We start from the raw sequence: 19,996 nt of genomic DNA, 5'->3' as shown, positions 1-19,996 counted from the left end.
AGAAAGTTGTCATACAACCAATGATTTCTTGTCGTTTTTCAAAAAACGTTGCCGTGGATCCGCGCACCCACCACGAGAGAGTCCGTGCATCCAACGCGATAGGATGCGCACACCGTGCGTGCATTTCCCCGTGTTTTTTTTTTTAAAAAGGGGGCCCCAGGGGGTCCTTCCGGGACCCCCTAAGCACCTCTAGAGGGTCAGAGTATTTCCACTCTGCCCCCTTTATATGTTTTACACACTTATTCCCCTTGAATCTTCAGCCTCGCTTCTACCGAGGCAGAAAATGGCCGCCAACAGTTCCTGGTTTCGAATGTAGAGACACACTCGACAGCCAATTAGCATTCAGCGCGCGATCGGGAAGGTGCGCGCTCGGTTCGGGGAGGGTGCGCTTACGGTGCGGGTACGGTCCGCGGATCCTCCGCGGCCATAGATATCACTAACTTTTTTACCCTAATTTTCTCAGGAACTACTGAACAGATTCACACCATATATGCAAAAGGCACGAGTCCGAACTGAGGACTACCTCTTTGCCAAATTTGGTGTCATTCCGTTAAGCGGTTCGAGCTGTAGCTGCGACAACAGATCCTATGGGAAATTGCATGGGGAAAATGCGTTTTGGGACCCCCCTTTTTTCTCGGCCCCCCACTTGACGGATCACTGCAAAACTTTCAGGGTAGGAGCAGAGCGGAGCTGGCCAAAAGTTTGGAAAATTTCGCGAGGATTCGTCAACCGGCGCCAACGTTATTCCAAATAGAATGTTGCGGATTTCCTATGGAAAATAGATCCTAACTATAACTATCTACTGGCGACCGCCAGTAGAATATATATATATATATATATATATATATATATATATATATATATATATATATATATATATATATATACACACATATAATGGGGCATGTCAATTCATGATACACTTGGTTACGCTCAGGATTACGTACATTTCATACTGCATAACTTTTTATAAGCATGCATACCTATGATATAACTGCTATCTGTTCGGATTCTAGAATGTGAATCTATGAGAGATACCCCAATAATGGAGAAGAAAATAAGTTACTTACCTGTAAACTGTGGTTCTCCAGTGTTGGTATCTTTTATAGATTCACATTGGACCCACCCTCCTCCCCATAGAGGCTCCCCTTACTAATTTTAATAGGTTTATGTTACACTTGTGCTCGAAAATCTGAGAGCCTGAGTCTCTGTGGAGAGGGTTCTAGAGGGTGCTGTCGCCTGATTGGCTGGAGTGTGGACCATTCCTAATCACTAGGACGAGATATTAAAGTGAATGTTTTTCTCTAATTATAATGTTAGTCATTACTTACTGCTTTTTATGTACTGTGGATCTCCCACTTCGACGACAGGGAATGATTCAAGCATGTGAATCTATGAAAGATACCAATAATGGAGAACAACAGTTTAAAGGTAAGTAACTTATTTTCGTATCCACTAACAAGTAGCATGGCTGTGATTTGATTGTTTTCTGGAGTGTTTTTTTTTTCTAAATCAGAAATGAAGATAGAAACTGACCTTAGTACAATTGGATGATATAGATCGATGGCCTACAAGCCAATTTGCCCTGGGATCTAAAGAGGTTTTTTATAGATACTTCAGTGTTGACAAGTATGATATGTTTTATCTTATTTTTATTATATAATCACAATGTTTTTATGATGTCTATTTATATATTACTTGCAATATATTTATGGAAGTTGTGTTTTTATGTGAATGACCATTAATTGATCGAATAAAGTTACTACTATTATTAAAAAATCTGCTAAGTAAAATAATAAGTGGATGGCTGTAAAAAAGCATTGCCAAGCCGTCCCCCATTCCAGTGCGATCCCACCTATAGCATGGGGGATAACAGAAGGCTAACCCCGCTAACCTACAGCAGTTCCTGCCCTCTCACAATCTCCCTACATCTGGCACAGTTCCTGTCCGCTCACATATACCACTTGCTTAAAGCAGTAATCTCTGATTCCCTTGTTCTTACTCTTTGTGAGGACAAAAACTCAGATAGCAGGATTTAGGTGCAGCGATATGTTATGTGGGTTTTTATTGAGCGTTATCATCTGTGAGGGTATCCTGGTACTGTGCAGGTGTGTGAGGCTAGCTTTAAGGGGACTTACTTGAAGGCCCAGTTCTTCTGTTTCTTGCAGAATTCAAGAAGAGATGAGAAGGCTCTAATGTGGTGAGAGAGGTTGTTCTCACTCTTTAGGAGCGATGTATGAGAAGGCACAACTGGCTGATCTGCTTTTGAGTTTGCATGGGACATGTGCTAGTGAGAGTCTGACTGAGCGGAGGTGACTGGAGATTTTTGCAGAACTGCATGTGGCTGTTCAGGTTGGTTGGGCCTGTGTTGTGTTGTGCTTTGCATGTGTGGGTAAGAAGCTTGAATTGAGTGCATCTATGTTTCGGGAGCCACTGCAGTTCCCTTAGAGGTTTGTAACGTAAGTCGGGCACCTGTTCTTCTCTATTTCTGTGTTATTCTTTCTCTTTAACTTCAACATCCGCTGTTCAATTGACCTCATTGCCTACAGGTTATAGACCACCTTGCTCTCTTAAAGTATGAGGCAAAAAGACTGAGGCCATCTACGCCCAGGATTTCCCAACTGCTTAGAATGGACAAAAATCAGTGGAACAAATTGAAGCGCAATTGGAGAAAAATGTATGACTCCAATGCTAAGACCCTCTATAAAACAGCGCTTAGGCCCTTCCGCAAAAATACTCGTATAGCCATGAAATAATATTTTGCACAACATATCAAAGCTGCAACAAATTTGCAAAAGGAAGTGTTTAAGACATTTAATTCCTTTGTATCACCCAATGGAACAAAAATGCCTTTACCCCCTCGGCCGAACTTTGTGAAAAGCTGTTGTGTTTTTTTGATGGATAGATTCAAAATCATTACTCTACCTTTCCTAAACCTCCCTCTCATCCCTTAGCTATTAGCTCAACTGATGTGGAGAATATTGAAACCATTCTGTATGCTGCGCCTAGTTATGAGCCAATCTTTTATCAATTTGCCCTATTTTCGAAGAACGGTCTTTGAATGAGCTATTAAAGTGCAAGGCTGGTTTCCCGGAAGATGTCTGTCCCCCACACATCTTCAGACTTTTGGCACAACACTTTAACCCTCTGCTTAATGAGAAATGGAATGCCTTGCTTATGTCAAGAATTTTCATGGGTGTTGGAAACGGGCATCTCTTATGCCGTTGCTAAAAAAAAAAAAAAAAAATGCCTTTTGCCGCTCAAGTGTGATGAGCAACTATAGGCCCATATTTCTCCTCCCAGCTCCTGCTAAAATGCTGGCGAAATTGACAAATCAATAATTATTCACTTTTGTGGAGGCCAATTCTATTCTCCATGAGTCACAGTCAGGTTTTTGGACAGGTTTCAGGACATAGACAGCTCTTATGGAGGTGGCATAGTTTGTCACAGAGAATTTGGACAAAAGCACACCTGGTTATGGTGTTGCTCCTTGAATTGTCGAAGCATTCAACACTGTTTCTCATGCCATTTTGTTGAACAAACTTAACAATCTTGGGATTCAGGTCAAGGCTCTTTTATTCTGAAAATCATTCCTGGAGGGCAGATCCCACAGGGTGTATATACACCTGCATTTTTCATCTCCCAAACCATTGGTATGTGGTGTTCCACACGATTCTACTCTGAGCAAGCTTTTGTTAAATCTTTACCTTGTAACCACCCTCCTCCCGGTGAATCTCATCAAATCTTGGGGTGTCAAGGTAGTGTCTTATGCTGACAACACCAAATTGCTTTTCTCATTCCAAGATAATCCGAAAATAACTATTCCCAATTTCTAAGACTGCCTTAGGGGTGTAGTGGGTTGGATGGATGCAAACTGTTTAAAATGTAATTCCAACAAAATGGAAGTTTGGGTTTTTAACCAAAATGACCCCCCCGCCGCCTTCCCTCTGCTGGCCTGCTGAACTTAACACCACTCCTAATCCTACCCTGTAGGTTAGAAATTTGAGTATTATCTTTGATTTCTCTCTCTCCTTTGAGGTGCAAATTAAACAAATTTCGTCTGTCCATTTTCTGAAGATGAAAACTTTAAAAAGTTTCTTGATCTAGTCCCTGAAGAGACAAGTATAGTACTTCATTCACTGATTACATCCCCTCTGGTCTACTCAAACAGTATCTACCTTGGTCTCCCTGCATGTTTGATACGCAAACTTAAGTTAATTTAGAAGGCAGCGGCAAGACTAATCGAGAGAGTTCCGAGGCATCATCATATCTCTCCACATTTTAGACATCTGCTTTGGCTTCCAGTGGAACAACGCATTAATTTCAAAGCTCTGATGTTGGCTTTCAGAGCTTTTAATGGCGAGGCCCCACGTTAGCTGTCGAATAGACTGTCACCATACACTCAAAAGTGGTCACTTTGATCCAACAATAGTCACCTGCGGATCCCAAAAGTCTTGAAGTCCCGTCATGGCGGTAGTTCCTTTACTGTACTGACGGCAATACTATGGAATCTTCTTTCAAATTACGGCACGTTGAATCTCTTTCTGCCTTTAAAAGGCAACTCAAAACCTGGCTATTTGACTCCGTTTACTCCTCCGTTACTTTGGCATGTCTTATACTGTCTGCTAGAGCACCAGGACGCTTCTATTGAAGCAGCTGTGCACTTTCTTAAGTATCATTTGATTTGATGAGAGGTTGAGAGCACATCTGGCTGCTGTGCTCTGAACGGTCTGAAATCTTTTTGTGTGTTGGCTGGTGATACTCACGTGGAGTTTACCCGTAGTCCAGTCTGCTGGTGAGGATAGCTTGGGTGACAGGTTTCCTGGTGTTGTTAGGTAGCCACTTGAATATCTTTTTCAGCATTATCAGAATGTGGAAGCAGGCAATGGCAGACATGGACAGACATGCTGTTCAATAATGATCCAGAGGTTTCTTGCTTGTGTGCTGGGGGTGGGAGTGGGTCCGGGGTCTGTAGGCCACCAAACTAATTCCCACAACGAAGCATCTTTTCTGAAGATCACCACTTCGGTCTTGTCTGTGTTTAATGTGAGGCAGTTGGATTTCTTTCAGGTGGCCACTTTGGTCATACACTAGTTTTTTTTGTTTCTGCTGCTTGGTGTTTTGTCCAAGAGGAACAATATCAGTTGTGTGTCATTAGCATAGGTGATATGTAAATGACATCTGCCAGAGCCATCATGTAGAAATGGATACTAGCCAGAGTTGTCATTTCCAGCCACACTGTATCCTTTCACCCAAATATGAAAATCAAGAGATTTCTGTTGTATTAGATATTGGAAGTGGTTCCAGTCTGTCAGCCCATGTTTCACACCTTATCTGTTTTACTGATATGCAGATGTAAATAATATGAATTGATTGACATTTATTATGATTTTGACAACTAAGTGGCAGATACATTAGTAGATCAACTTTGACACCCAACTTGTTTGCTTAAAGGTTCCCTCTGTGAATTTTAGTTGTTTTGTTTGCGTGCTACTTTATTCTATCTTTTATGAATATCCAACAGAATCTCACGTTAAAGAAGGAAAAGTTATGTAGGCTAGTTCTTGAGTATAGGCATTCCCTCTGATTTCATCAAGAGCCCTGTCTACCCCCAATGTTTTGTTTTTGTGCTCCAATAATGAACTACTTAACTAACTCTCTGCTGGGTGTGATGTGGTAGTGCGGTCTCCAAGACTCTTTAAGGCTCAGGGTGAAGTTTTCCCTGATTTGCAGGATTTATATTATGTCACAATTTCCTACTTTTATTTTGAGGTTTAAACATTCTACTTTTTGTAAATTCAGAGTGAATAACGACAACGAAGAACTAGGCTTACAATAAACTTTTCCTTCCACTGGTGCCTCCATCCACATCCAGTGAAATTGTATATTTTTAGACATATGATTCCTAGAAGTAATGACAAGCGTTAAGTGTTTAAATATTTCTTAGATATTGTGTTTGTGATCTTCATAATAGAATACAGATTTAGTATTTGATTGCACAGTTAAGAGATTCACAGAAGGTTTGTTGAACGTTTTACCCCCAACAATTATTTATTGAGTGACAAAGCCTTGTCCTTTATTGCTTAGGCACGAAAGTCTGCACCCGTTCAACAATCTGAAGTTTCTTATTATATCAGACCAGCAGCAGAACTTCCTGGACCTGTGGGCTGAAATTCTCATGATTGGAGGAGCAGTATCTGTAAAGCAACATAATTCAAGTGAACAAAATAAAGGTAACTGGGAATGGAAATGAGGGTTGCCTCCTGTGTGGAGGATGTAGGCCTCAAGATAACAAATAGTTGGAGCAGAAAAGGAAGAAGAACAGACAACAGACTGGGTAATATGGTTTATACTCGGAAAGTCATGGTACTTTTGATGACTTGGAAATTGTTGCACTTATGGAATCATACAGCACCAATAGCTAAAACAAAATCCATCTATAACAGGACAGTGTTTTGAAAGGATATTATGGATTATGAGGGTAGGCTAAATATGTAAAACAGTTCAAGAAAAACTAAAGATCCTACATTTCACCCTCTGTAGATGTAGAAAGTACATCATGGAGGCTTTGAGAGCAAGTTATAACTGGGTCAGGAAAAGATTGGACAAATGGATCTTCAGAAATAATCATGTGAAACTAAAATTCATTGCAGCAGTAACAGTCATCTATTAAATGAATACATGAAAGAAGAACTGGAGACCAATGCAACCCTTAAAAGAAATGGATAGAATGATTGGGGGAGAACTCTTTTAATTCAAGTACTGCTCGCTTCCAGACTCTATACCAAAGTCCATAAGTAATGACAAAATGGCATACATACAGAAGAATAATAGAGTTTAAGCATTTCAAGACTAAAGGATACATTTTCTGTATTTTGTGTAACACTTTGTTTCATAACTACTTTCAAGGACACATGCATGTGCAAAAATTAATGGTTTTCCATTACTTGGGACAGTTAGAAGGCTATGCTATGTATCCAAGAAGCCATTCAAGATGTTACTGAAAGGTTTCTCTTAGGAGAATTGCTGCTTTGAACAGTGCTGATTTGTAGTGTAGTTCCTAAATCCCTGATAGGCTCTGCGCATTGGAATAATATACACTATAGTTTTGACAAAGGACTGAGGTCCGTATGTCTCTATCGAGTATATTAATCTTAATTACTTGTGTGTGCCAGCTAACTCAGAGGCCATTAGAAACTTCTCGAATAGACAAGAAGGGATTAGTTTCTGACAACCGCATAAACATGACAACTTTGTTTAACTTAGAATCGGAACAATCTCAGAATCGTGGAAACAATAGATAACAGTTTCACTCAGTCAGTCGTGCATGCTTCGTTTCTACAGAGTTACACAGAAATAGATAGATGAGCGTTTCAATAAAAAGGGTTTATTGAACAGTCATATTTCTCATGCAAGAGATATGAACTGCTACAATCATAAGACAGAATGCAAAGTATAATATGTACAGCGTTAGCAGTAAGATAAAATAATACTGCAATATCATGGTTTGTAGCTATGACAGATATTCATAAAAATACATACATAAATAACACAGGCTAAAATGTTAATACTCATCTGATGCTTCTAGCTAGTTCTACCCCAGTGTACCTAACCTATATGTAGTACGGGGTAAGAAGTAGGTGCTGTTTGTCTATAGTCTAGTTTAGCTATAGTTGCCAAGATTTGCCAAAAGTCCCTCTAGGTTCTAGTCCGCTCCATACCTTAGAATGAGTGAGGTTGGAATCTCTTTCCGAGTCTCGATCTCTCACACCCTGCAAGGGGAGTCAGAAACACTGGAGCTGGATTCTCTGCGAGGAGGATGACAGCATCTGGTCAGTGCGTCAGGCGGGGACTTGACTTCCTTCCGAACTTGCATTGGCGAGCCGCGTCGTGCAAGTAGGAAGCCGAACCGTGGTTTGCCATGGTAAGTGAAGGTATATTTATACCTTGAAGGTGTTTAGGAATGCCAGTATTGACGTAAAAGTCGGGCAGAAGAACGTCATGAATGAACCCCTAAGGAATATATGTTCATGCATAATAAATGAGTTCTTGGAGAAATCAATATCCAAGCAAGGGGAAGTCCTAAAGGCTTAAGAGTCTGGTTATACAAGAACTCGTTGTGACGTAGATGAACGGATGTAGGTGGCCATGCCTGTATTTGGTTAGCATGGATAATGATGCCTAAATAAGGGTAGGACTTCTATGCCTAAATATGGGCAATGCAAATTGCGCCTATATAAGGACATAAATCGGGAAACCTATATACGGTATCTAAATCGACACACCACAGATTCTGCATTGTAGAATTTTCATTGATAGTCATAAGTCATAAATGCTATCATATTCTCCACTGCGTTACCCGAAGCCCAGATCATCTTTTTGCATAGTTTTCTTTCATGGAACAATAGTAAATAATGTCTCTGTCCATGAATGTAATAATGGAAACCTGGAATGAAAGCCTATCACAGGCATTTCCCGAATGTTCCTATAAAGTTGTAATACAGGTTAATCAAGAGTGCATTGCAGCATCCAAAATGTGAACATTTTTATAAACCATGTGTATATGAGGGTAAAAAGAACCTTGGAGGCACCCTTTTCCACAGTCCCCTGTACTGGCTGTTGCCTCCCAGAGCCTGTTCTTTTTCTTACTTATGAGAGAAGGATCTCAGAACACCTATGAGTTTGCACATCGCAAAAATATTTTTTTCCTATTCTATTCGACGTCTAGTTACATGTACCATCAAATGCACCACTTTAAAGGTCTTTCTGACAATTTGTTTTTAGGCAGAATGACCTCCCTTTTCACCAAGTGTCTGTCCCTTCTGTTGGAGGAAAAAGGCAGTTACTGATGCTCAGAAGCCATGCGTAATATCCCTTCCCCATCACCAATGAATATGAAAGCAGAGGAAGAAAAGAAGGTGGCTAGAAAGATCCGTCTCCCAGCCTCCTATAACAAGTCTGCCTCTTCCCGACAAGGGCGTCCATAGGGGGAGATCCAGGGAGAGAAATCAAATGACAAAGAATGATGCCACCATCATTATGATAGACAAACATGGCAAAGGCATCAATGTTGCCATCAAGAGCATCTGCACGGACATGTTTGAAGTCGTAGTATAGCTCTCTGGCTACTCTACATCAAAACACTCAAGATCAGTGTCAAGAATAACATCATCATCGTTGATGTTGAAGCATAGACTTTGATTGTAGATAGTCATGATGTTGATGACAAAAACTCCAGCAACAGAGATAAGACAGTTTCCAACTGCATCATCTTCACAGATGGAAAAAGCACCATGCTCTTCTGATAGAGACTGCTACCTGCAGATTCCTTACCATTTTAATATTCCCCAGGCGTCAGACTGGATCCAGAAACTTTTCAAAAATACCTCTTTTCACTGGTAGGTGGCGCCGTATGGCTTGGCTCCGGAAATAATGTGCAGAGCCGACCTAGGCACCACTCCATCACGCTGACGTCAGTCCCCTTCTTTCCACGGATCCGGCGCTCCCTCTTGTCTCTTTGAGATGCCTATTACCTCTTAGAATTGTTAAACAGTGCGCAAGAAAAAATGTCACCTCCCAAAACCAAAGGTTTTAGACCTTGTAGGAACTGTCGCAAACAAATGGCTGTGACAGACCCTAATCCGGTTTGCCTGTGGTGCAAGGGATTAAGTCGTGACTCCAAGGCTTGCAGTGATTGCATGTCAGTTTACCCAATGGCCATCCTAGACTTGCAAGGTGAAACTCTACATTGTCAAGCACAGGAACACCCCTCAGTGGGACCGCTCCAAATCGAAAATTCAAATCCAGTCTCCTTCCAGATCTAAACGTTGCAGGAGTCGTTTCAGCGGTCAGTCTCCATCCATCTCAATCAAAGTCGTCGGGAAAGGTGAAGAAAAAACACAAACACTCAAATAGGACTCGTCCCTTTCCTTCCACTCTCACTTGTCAGTCAGTTTGGTTCATACTACCCGATCTCGCACCCACAGTCGGATGACATCAGAGTCTACTCTGCAACTTGTTTAAAGCAAACACAAGGAGATGATTGACGTAGCGCTGAAACTTTTCAAGACTAATTTACATATAGCTGGGTCTGAACTGAGATGGCGAAGTGAGCTAAAGAACAATGATCGTTTCAACCCAGATCTATGACTGGGGGTGAGTGTCTGAAAAGTTTCAGCGCTCCGTCCATCATCTCCTCGTGTTTGCTTTGTTTGCCCTAAGTTGGCAGGGTATGCCAAAGATGTGGGCCCCTTGCTCACTTTGCCACTTTATTCAAACTAGCCTGGCTGAATAGGGGTGTTACCCAGAAACCGGTCCCAGGATGCTTGTTTCCGGTTCAGGGAAGATCTGGCTTGACAGTTTGGGCTGGACTATTCCCATGAGGCACAGGGTTAAGACTGATTTGCATATAGCTAGGTCTGAACTTAGGTGGCGAAGTGAGCTAAAGAACGATGATGGATTCAACCCAGATCTGAGACTGGGGGTGAGTGTCTGAAAAGTTTCAGCGCTCCATCCATCATCTCCTTGGGCTTGCAACTTGTTCAGGCACAAACAGAGTTTCCGTCCACCATGCCAAAACAGATCGAAGAGTCCTGTGTGGCCATGCTCCGGCTCTTTGGATCCTTGCCAACTCCATCTGGCATGCTTTCTGGCCCCATGGAGCCGAGAGGCCCTCCTTCCGGAATTCTGTTGGGCGCCAGTTGGACTCAGGCTCACCAGGGGGCTGCCTCCAGCTCAAGGTCTGACTCCATCTCAGCACTTAGGTCCACGCCGGTGCCTGGTACTTTGATGGTCAATTCATCGATGCCGGAAGACAAGGTATCTATTGTAACTCTCTGACTCCAAAGCAGTACTGGTTCTATCTCAACCAAGGCTGTGCGTGGCCTCGGTCAAGACACTGCTTCCTCCACTCCTTGCTTTTACAAGGCGAGCACACATATTCTGCATTCTCCGTTTGGCACGGATACTGACAGAAATTACATTGCAGGGGATGCAAATGGAATTTGGACTACAGCTTACAGGACAATAGTGGCCTTGGTACCTCCCAAGGGAGTGAGAGCTCCTCTCACCCCCTGCTCCTACCACTGAGGAGAGTGCTTCTTACTCCATGCTAATGCGCCGGGGAGTGCTTCTTACGCCATGCTAATGCGCAAGGAGGCCAAAGTCTTACAGCCTTCCACTTTGGAGGTCAAGGCCAAGTTTCTCACAGAAGTCCTTCAGCCGGGCAAACATCTACTGAGTTTCTCTTACCGTTTAATAAGGCCCTTACAGATACTTTGTAGGCATAACCTTGCTCTGGGCTCCCTGGTCAGCTGCCAGATCATACAACTCCACTTCCTGGCCTAGGCGACCTAACATTGTTTTCTTAGCACACCTCCATTGAAAGCTGCTAGCAAAATTAGCCTCAACATATGCCCAACTACTCTCTCCGATTGGAAGTCCAAACAGGTGGACATATTTGGGTTAGAGGGTCATCTTGTCAATCAGTTTGGCTCTTCCATCTGCAGATGTAACCTGCCTTCTGAGGTACTGTTCCCACACCCTTTTGGATTCGGTGGCTCAAGCCTTCTCAGGTGTCCCTTAGGATCTCCTACCTGTTCTCGTTCAGGCTATACAGGATGGTTGTGATGCGGCCAAGTTCATAATTCATTGTGGCTTGGACACTACCAATTCCATTTGGCGGACCATTGGCTTCAGTGTCACCATTCGCCACCACGCTTGGCTGCGGTCAAACTTTTTTTCAGGCAATGTCCAGTCATCCATCATTGACATGCTGTTCGACTCGCCTGTCTGGGCACAAGGCAGACTCCGCTCTGGAGTGATTTAAGGAGAGTAGGGCTACGGCTCACTCCCAGGGCTTATCTGCCCCACCAGCCCTACCGCTCCTTTCGTGGCTTTAGCAGAGGTACCCCGTACCGCTAGCAATTCAAACCTCTCCAAGGCACCTAGAAATTTTACATTTGAGGCTGTGGTATCCATTCGAGGATGTGGTACCCACCACCTCAGCAGTCAACAGCCCACCCAGTCCAGTACCCCCCGCAGCCCCACCTGCCAAACCCCTTTATGGTGCCCTTAGTGAAACACAGCCACCCAATGGGAGGCAGGATCTGACTATTCTTTGCAAGGATCGGCAGGCCATAACATTAGACAGGAGGGTCCAGCAAATTATTTGGCAAGGATATGTCCTCTATTTCATTTTCTCACCTCCACACCTTTTAGAGTCCACTCAGTCACTTCTCAGAGGACCTCCTCTCCATTTTGTGTCAGGAAGCATAACCCCTTTTGGCCAAAGGGGCTATTTAGAGGGTACCCGCACCAGAAGTAGGACATGGTTGGTATTCCCACTACTTTCTGGTGCCTAAGAAGGACAGAGGCCTATGCCTTAGTTTGGGCCTGCACCCTCTCAACGCTTTCCTCCGGATGGAGAAATTCAGAATGCTCACTCTGGTCCAGGTTTTGCTACCATCTACCCTGCAGACTAGATGGTGGCATTGGACCTGTAGGATGCTTCCTTTCATCATACCATTTCTGAACAAGTTCGGGTTTAATGCCTTTCCCCCAGGAAAGAGAGTTCAGGACATTCAGGCTATGATTTTGATCTTTCAGCCTCGGTCATGGATTTCAGTGATGTTGACTCTGAGGCTGCCAGGACTGATGGCCTATGGCATCTTACTGGTGGAGCAAGCCAGGTGGCATATGTGGACTTTGCAGTAGGAGGAGACAAAAGATCTGCAGTGGTGGTTGGGTCAGCTGCAGACACCTCTCCCTTCCCCACGCAGAGCTGACAGTGGTGACCGATGCATCGCTTCGGGGTTTTGGTGACCATGTGGGAGGGGCGGAGATCAGAGGCCTCTGGTCTCAAGCGGAATCCCAGGTCCATATCAACCTTCTGGAGCTGATGGACACCTGCCCGGCTTAGGTGCTCATGGACACCGCCACTGCCATGTGGTACTGCAACAAACAGGGTGGTGTAGGGTCACATACCCTCTGCTGTGAGGTCCTGCGCCTCTGCCGATGACTGGGCCATCAAGGCATTTTTCCTGATTGTGAACCACCTGACAGGATCTTTGAATGCCATGTGCAGATAAGCTCAGCCATCGATGCCTATTGGATTACAATTGGTTGTTCCACCCAGAGGGGGCACAAGGTCTCTTCCGCGCATAGGGAGAACATTGGCCTGCTCTGTTTGCCACTGCAGAAAAAGTGCATTGTCAACATTTCTCCATGTTGACGTTTCAAGGGTGTCCCTTGCTAGGTGATGTGTTCTGTCTAGGGTGGAACTCAGGGCTCCTGTACACCTTTCTGCTGATACCTCTTTTGTCCTTAGTTCTGAAGATCGGGACCTACCAGACCCAACTCATCCTAGTGGCGGGGTGTGGCCAGGCTACCGACCAAGATGGTCGCGCAGCGCTGCAGCTCTGCCACTAAACCTGACATCCTGACCCTATCCTGCTTGTATCTTTAGCCATCCAACTGGTATTTTGGCTATACAGGTCCCGGAGATCCTGGCTGCCGTGATTTGAGTGGCTGAGGCAGCCGAGAGCAAGAGAAAGCAGAGATTGCCTGACTCGGACTGCGAGTTCGTGGTGCTGCGTGCCTACATCACGATCGTCCCGGGGCGCGACAGCCTGGCACACACCAGCTGCTTCCCGCTGCACTCACCGTGCTTCCGCGTGACTTGGAGGCCGGAGACCCGTCTGCTGATTGGGGCACAGAAGGAAGAGCCAGACATCCTTGCTCCGGATCCGAGTCCCCGCGGCCTTCAGGTACACCGCCCTGCTTTGCCCTGCGGTTTTAGGGGCCACGGGTGAGCCTAGGGGCTGGTCACCCTACTGGTCGGGCCGGTAAAAGGGCGGTGGGAAACTGCTGTTCGGCTGCTGGGTCCTGTGGCGCTGCTGTGCCCTGTGACGCATTGACTGCTGCGGAGTAGGCTGCGGCTCTGGTCGGAGGTCCACCTGGGGACGCTGGAAGTGTGGTGTGTGTGGGCGCGCTGGGCCTGATCCTCAGCAGTATGCAAGCCTGAGGCCTATCTCGGAGGCACGTTGGTAGCAACATGATGAAGTAAGGGGATGCCTGCTGCGATGATGTGAAGCCCGGAAGAATAAAGTGCACTTTGTCTGTTTGGCACTGCCGGCTTGCACGATTTTACAGTGAGCTTCATGGTTTGCACAGGCCCTGCTAAATTTACCCAGGTTGAGCCGCTTTGAGGGTCTGCTTCTTTATTGCTGCCTGGGACATCATCCACTTCCCCACTCCTGGGTGCTCGCCCGCTGGCCCTTGCTCTATGGATTGTGTCATCGAACGCAAGGACCCAAAACAACATCTAGTACAATTTGGCAGCCCGGACACCACACCTGCAGATTCTGCCGCCAGCATGGCTGAGAGGAGAGTGGTGAGAGCTAGTTCGGTCAGTTTCCCCCCCACCCCCCAACCACTCTGAGGCGCTGATGCAAGTGCTTAGAGCAGGGTTCAGGGCGTTGGATGGGTGTTTTGATGTCCCGAAAAAGCGTCTGGACAATGGGGAAGGTAAGGTGTCGAACTTGGAAGATGGAGCTGCGCAGTCCACCAAACGAATAGACCGAATGGAGAAGACCCTTAAATCCATAGCTATGAAGAACGAGGACCTTGAAGCGCGCAGTAGGCGCAACAACATTCACATCCTAGGGTTTCCGAAGTCCACAAACACGGGGCGAATGGACTCATTTGTTGATAACTTGCTCACTGACTTCTTCGGCAAAGATGTTTTCACAGCCACCTTCCTAGTGACGTGGGCATACCGCTCCCTTGGTCCTCACCCCAACCCGGGATGCCCTCCCAGGCCCATAATTGCTTGCCCATAATTGCTAGTCTCCTGAATTTCCAGGACTGGGATACAGTATTCAGGCTTGCAAGAGAAAATGGCACCACATCCTGGCAAGGATCAACTATAGCTCTGTTTCCTGACTTCACATCTATGGTCCAGGAGGCGATAAGAAAGTACACAGGATCGAAGGCCACGCCCTGCAACTTGGGACTTCACTACGGTATGATTTACTCGGCGCGCCTTCGGGTAGACGTGGACAGTAGATCTAGAGTTTTCGACACCCCCCTCCGCAGTTCAGGAGTTTTGCCAAGAATGCAAAGTGAGCTCTGGCGGCAAGAACAAAGACCCCTCCAGAGGCTCCATCGCATAGGGATTCGGTGGTTAGCGGGGAACTCTTTTCATCTGAATGACCTAAGTTGCTGTAATTTGTATGCTAAGGCTAATTTCTCTATTCTTTATTGCTCTTAGGGCAAGGTCTATACTGTCAATGCTTATGCAAAGTTGGGTAAACGGCGTGGCGTTGCCTCGCCCCAAGTGTTTTATCACCTTTAATCTACTATCCCATTTATTTGGTTTTTTCTTATCAGAAGTTGTGTTCCCATGATGCATTCTATAGGTTTGTTATTGGGGATCTTCCCTACGTAGGGATGTGCAGGGATGGGAGGGGGGTGAGGGGTGGGGTTGCTTGTTTTCTTGGGTCCCATTGCTTTTAGTTCCACTTGCGCACCATGACGGGTTATGTACTTCCTTCTACTCACACACACAGCCATGCTTGAATTTCCTTTGTCTTTCGGGGGTAAATTGTCCACTTTCTCGGACCTTACATTGATCACTTGGAATGTGCGAGGCCTTAATAACATCAGGAAAGGGAAACAGATGTTACACTATCTACAGAGACATCAGGTTGATATCGCATTTTTACAAGAGACCCATTTGCCGAAGTTACCTTCCACCTGTTTTGCTTCCTCTTGAGGTCCCCATCGCTACTTTGCGAACTATAGTACACACACCCGGAGAACTGCGGTCCTGCTACATAGATGATTGCCCTTTCAGGTGGACAGATTCCGCAATGATAGGGAGGGTCGTTACACAATTGTAACAGGGCTTCTAATGGGATATCGAATGGCGTTTGTTTGCATTTATGCGCCTAATATTAACAACTCAGACTTCTTCCATGACCTCCATACGCACATCTTGCAGCTAGGTGCAGACTATATTTGCATATGCGGCGATTTTAACTTACTATTGGACCCAGCCCTAGACAGCACATCAGGCTCATCTGACCCCAAGCCGTGGTCGCGGCGAACGTTTTTGGAGCTGTGTGACTCACTGGGACTGGTATATGTGTGGTGACTCTGCAGCCCTGGGGAAACTGCCTATACTCACTACGCTGTACAATATGACACCTGGACTAGACTAGACTTTTGGCTAGTATCCCCCAATTTAGCGGCTTGGTACAGCACATCGAAACATCTTCTCAGCACGTTCTCGGATCGCTCCCCTGTGGTACTCGCGGTCAGGGCTCCTAGACCAGAGGAATGTGAGACAGTGGAGGTTCCCTGGTCAGGGGTTGATGGATGAGGTGTTCAACGCAGAGCTTTGTATAGCTATTGTAGAATATTTTGCTTTAAATGAGAGTTCATTGCAGTCGTGGGCCATTCTTTCGGAAGCCTTTAAAGCTTATATGCGGGGGGTTTGTATTTCTGCACATTCTGGGGTCTTGGGGGATTTAAGGGGTACCTTATCTCACATCGAGCAGTAGCTCGAAGCGCTTGACAAATAAAAGGTGTCGCAGCCTGACCCGACTAGACGCAGCCGTCGATAGTCGCTCTTGTTAGAATTCAGGGAAGCAGCTGAGTGGGAAACGCTTTTTTAAGCAAATATGCCACTGCACGATGCTATGGTGAGGGAGATGGGCCCGGCCGCACCTTGGCGCGCCTCCTGCGGCCTTCGACTGGACAGTCTTATATTCCCTGCATCCGTTCCTCCAGTAGCCGGACGCTGACAGACACCTGGGAGATACGGGATGAATTCTTGGATTACTACTCTGTATTCAACGCGGGTAACTCACAGTGAAGACGTTCTAAACGAATACTAACCGGAAATTGCGCTTGTCTGGCTTGATAAAGCGATGCAGGAATTCTTGGCTGAACCATTTTCTGCGGAGGAAATTCTAAGCGCTATAGATCCGATCAATGGTTCGACTACCCCAGGGTTAGACGGGTTTACTGACAATTTTTATAAAGCCTACAAGAACCTCTTAGCACCTTACTTTCTCAAGTGTAGCGCTAGAGGGCAAAGAGCTGCATCCCACGTTGCGTGAGGCGGTAATAATCCAACTCCCCAAGGCCGGGAAGGATCCACTTGTGTGGTCCATACAGACCATTATCGCTTTTAAACCTTGACTACAAAATCCTCGCTAAAATGATTGCGTTAAGATTAGCCCTCTTATTAGACCGTATCATCTCTCCGACCCAGTCAGGATTCGTCCCTCATAGATCGACAGCATTAAATCTTCATATGTTATTCGCTGTCCTACATAGAAAATTGTCAGAGGTCCCTGCAGCTGCTGTTTTATTAGATACTGAAAAGGCTTTTGACTCCTTGGAATGGCCTGACAGTTATGAAGATGATGGGAATGCCTAGAGGGTTTGTCAAGCTTACCGCACTCCTTTACACCTCATCCACAGCCAGACTTCGATTAAATGGCACCCTGTCCTCGCAGTTCGCACTTACTCGCAACACCAGGCAGGGATGTCTGCTGTCTCCGGTGCTTTTCATTATCGCACTATACCTGTTGGTCCGACATTTTCAGTAGCGGCATCTGCACAGAGGCCTCCAGTTCAAGATGGGCCCTCTTCAAATCTCATTTTACGCTGACGATATCATTCTCTATGTTCGCCACCCTAAGGAGAATTTGGAACCACTAATTAGGGAGATCATCCGATACGGCGGATTCCCTGGGTTGTGCATAAATTGGGATAAATCGGTAATTTTTCCACTAACATCCGGTACTGTCAAATGGGGTTGTGAGTTTCCCCTGAAGTGGTGCAATGAGATGGCTAGATATTTAGGAATTCAGATTCACAGGGATACTCAACAGATCATTTTGCTCAATTACGGCCCAGCTCTGTATACGTTAGAGCAGCAGGTGGACTGCTGGCTGAAACTCACTCTCTCGTTGGCTGTTCTAATCTCAATTATCAAGATGGTTGTGCTTCCCAAATTCTTATACCTGTCTTACAAGATCCCCATCCCGCTCCCCAATAGTTTTTTCAGAACTATCCGGTCCCATCTCATCAGGCTTGTTTGGGGATGCGGTAGAGTCAGAGTTGGCTGGGACACATTGACCTTGCCATATAAAAGGGGAGGGTTCGGGTTTCCCAACTTTCAGATATATTATCTAGTTGCCCAGTGCAGCTTTGCGCACTCCCCGAATCACCGGGGCACCCGGATCCCTTATGTCAGGCCTGAGGCTGACCTAGTACTACCGGCACCGTTGAGAACAGTGTTGCCGCGAGGATTCCCCCGAGACATACAAACATTATCAACAACTAGTTCAGTGAAGTCACTTTTATGAACCAATTCATTTTATGTAGAATTCGGGGGGCGCTTAGAGAGCGGCTTGCTGAATTTCCACTGGGACCAAAGTCCTTCCCGCCACTAACGCTAATGATTACCAGCAAAGGGGGGGCGGAGGAAATCATCTGATCTCTAAACTTTACAAAGCATTCATGAGAGAGGCTTAGGAGCGGGATTTAGACACCCAATACAAGATTCACATTGGTCATATTGTTGTTCCCAGACCAAGGAGGTTTCACGCAACAGCGGACAAAAATTGATTCACTATAAGTATCCGTGAAGGGCATATATGTCACCTGTGAAAATCAACTCTATTGACCCCGCTAGGCCACACAGTTGCCCTAAGCGTGGAGGTCCACATGCTGATTTCACACATATGACATGGAATTGTGCGAAAATAGGGGATTATTGGAGATCCATTCATGAGATATTATCGTGCATGACAGGCCAGGACATTGCCCCTTAGCCAGAGTTTGCTTTGTTGGGTTATGTACACGGGTTCCCCAAGAAGTTGCACAAATTCATAGCCATTGCTCTGCTCCTTGCAAAGAGAGAAATAGTACTTTGATGGGGCAGTAAGGTTACCCCCACAACGAAGGCCTGGCTAGTTTTATGCGACGATACAACCCCCGCATCTAGACCCAAGGATATTTGGAATCCCCTAAAGACCGATCTCTTTGAGATTAGCTCTACCCCTTCAGCACTGCAGCTGGTGGGTATAGTCCTCACCGGGGTGAGATAAGCTGGAATTGTTATATTTTTATTTATCCTGTTTTGTAATTACCACGCTGGAGATGTGTAGGGTTGTATTAACAGGAAAAGAGACTGTTATCAGCTTATTTTGAATGCCTCGGGGAGGGGGATATATGCACACTTATAAGATGTCCTAATGTTCTTTTGTGTGAAGTCTAAGTGTGGATCCTCTAAAAAAAATGCCTGCTGTTACTACCTTGTCAAGGTGTATGGCAATAACACATCTGTATTGTACTCATTGAAAAATGGTAAATTAAGTTGTTTTTTTAAAACTCATCCTAGTGGCCCTTTATTGGGTACCAAGAGTATAGTATCCAGCGCTCTTGGGCATGAGCATCTGTCCCCTGATCTGACTGCCTCTCTGGGAGGACCTGATATCACAGTACCTGGGCAGGATCCTGCACCTGGGCCTGTGCAGTCTCTGCCTTCATGTCTGGAGATTGAGCAGCGACAGCTTAACACCTTTGACTTGCTTCTGGAGGTGGTTAATTTCATCTTGGCAGCGAGATGCCCCCCAGCAAAGACTGTATACACCTGCCATTTGGACATTTTTGTGGTTAGGTGTGGTACATGGCCCATAGACCTTTTCCAGGCCAGATTATCTGGCATTTTGGGTTTTTGGGGACTTTTTACAGTTGCTGAGCCAGCCCTCATTATTTAAATCACTGGTTCGGATGCAATGTTTTCTTAAAGGTTTAGAGCATCGTTTTCCTCCCTCTTCCTTTAACAGTAGAACCGTAACTTGGTCCTTGCATATTTAGTGTGCACTCCCTTTGAGCTGCTTCACAGATGTACCTTGCTGCTTCTTACTCTTAAGACTGTGTTCCTCGTAGCCATAACTTCGGTGCACCAAGTGAG

At 45.4% G+C, this 19,996-nt stretch overlaps 1 protein-coding gene across 9 annotated transcripts in view; it reads left to right on the top strand.

Moving 5' to 3' along the window:
* The window catches only part of TP53BP1 (tumor protein p53 binding protein 1), a 956,094-nt gene that overhangs the window by 901,702 nt on the left and 34,396 nt on the right, over positions 1–19,996 (top strand). For all 9 annotated transcript variants that reach the window (XM_085644315.1, XM_085644316.1, XM_085644314.1 and 6 more), the window contains one exon: positions 6,088–6,233. In XM_085644315.1, coding sequence (XP_085500441.1) covers positions 6,088–6,233 — 146 coding nt within the window. The remainder of the gene's footprint in view (positions 1–6,087; positions 6,234–19,996) is intronic.

Source organism: Triturus cristatus, chromosome 3_1 (genome assembly GCF_964204655.1).
Source record: "Triturus cristatus chromosome 3_1, aTriCri1.1, whole genome shotgun sequence".
Lineage (NCBI taxonomy): Eukaryota > Metazoa > Chordata > Amphibia > Caudata > Salamandridae > Triturus > Triturus cristatus.
This window is presented reverse-complemented; position numbering and strand designations above follow the sequence as displayed.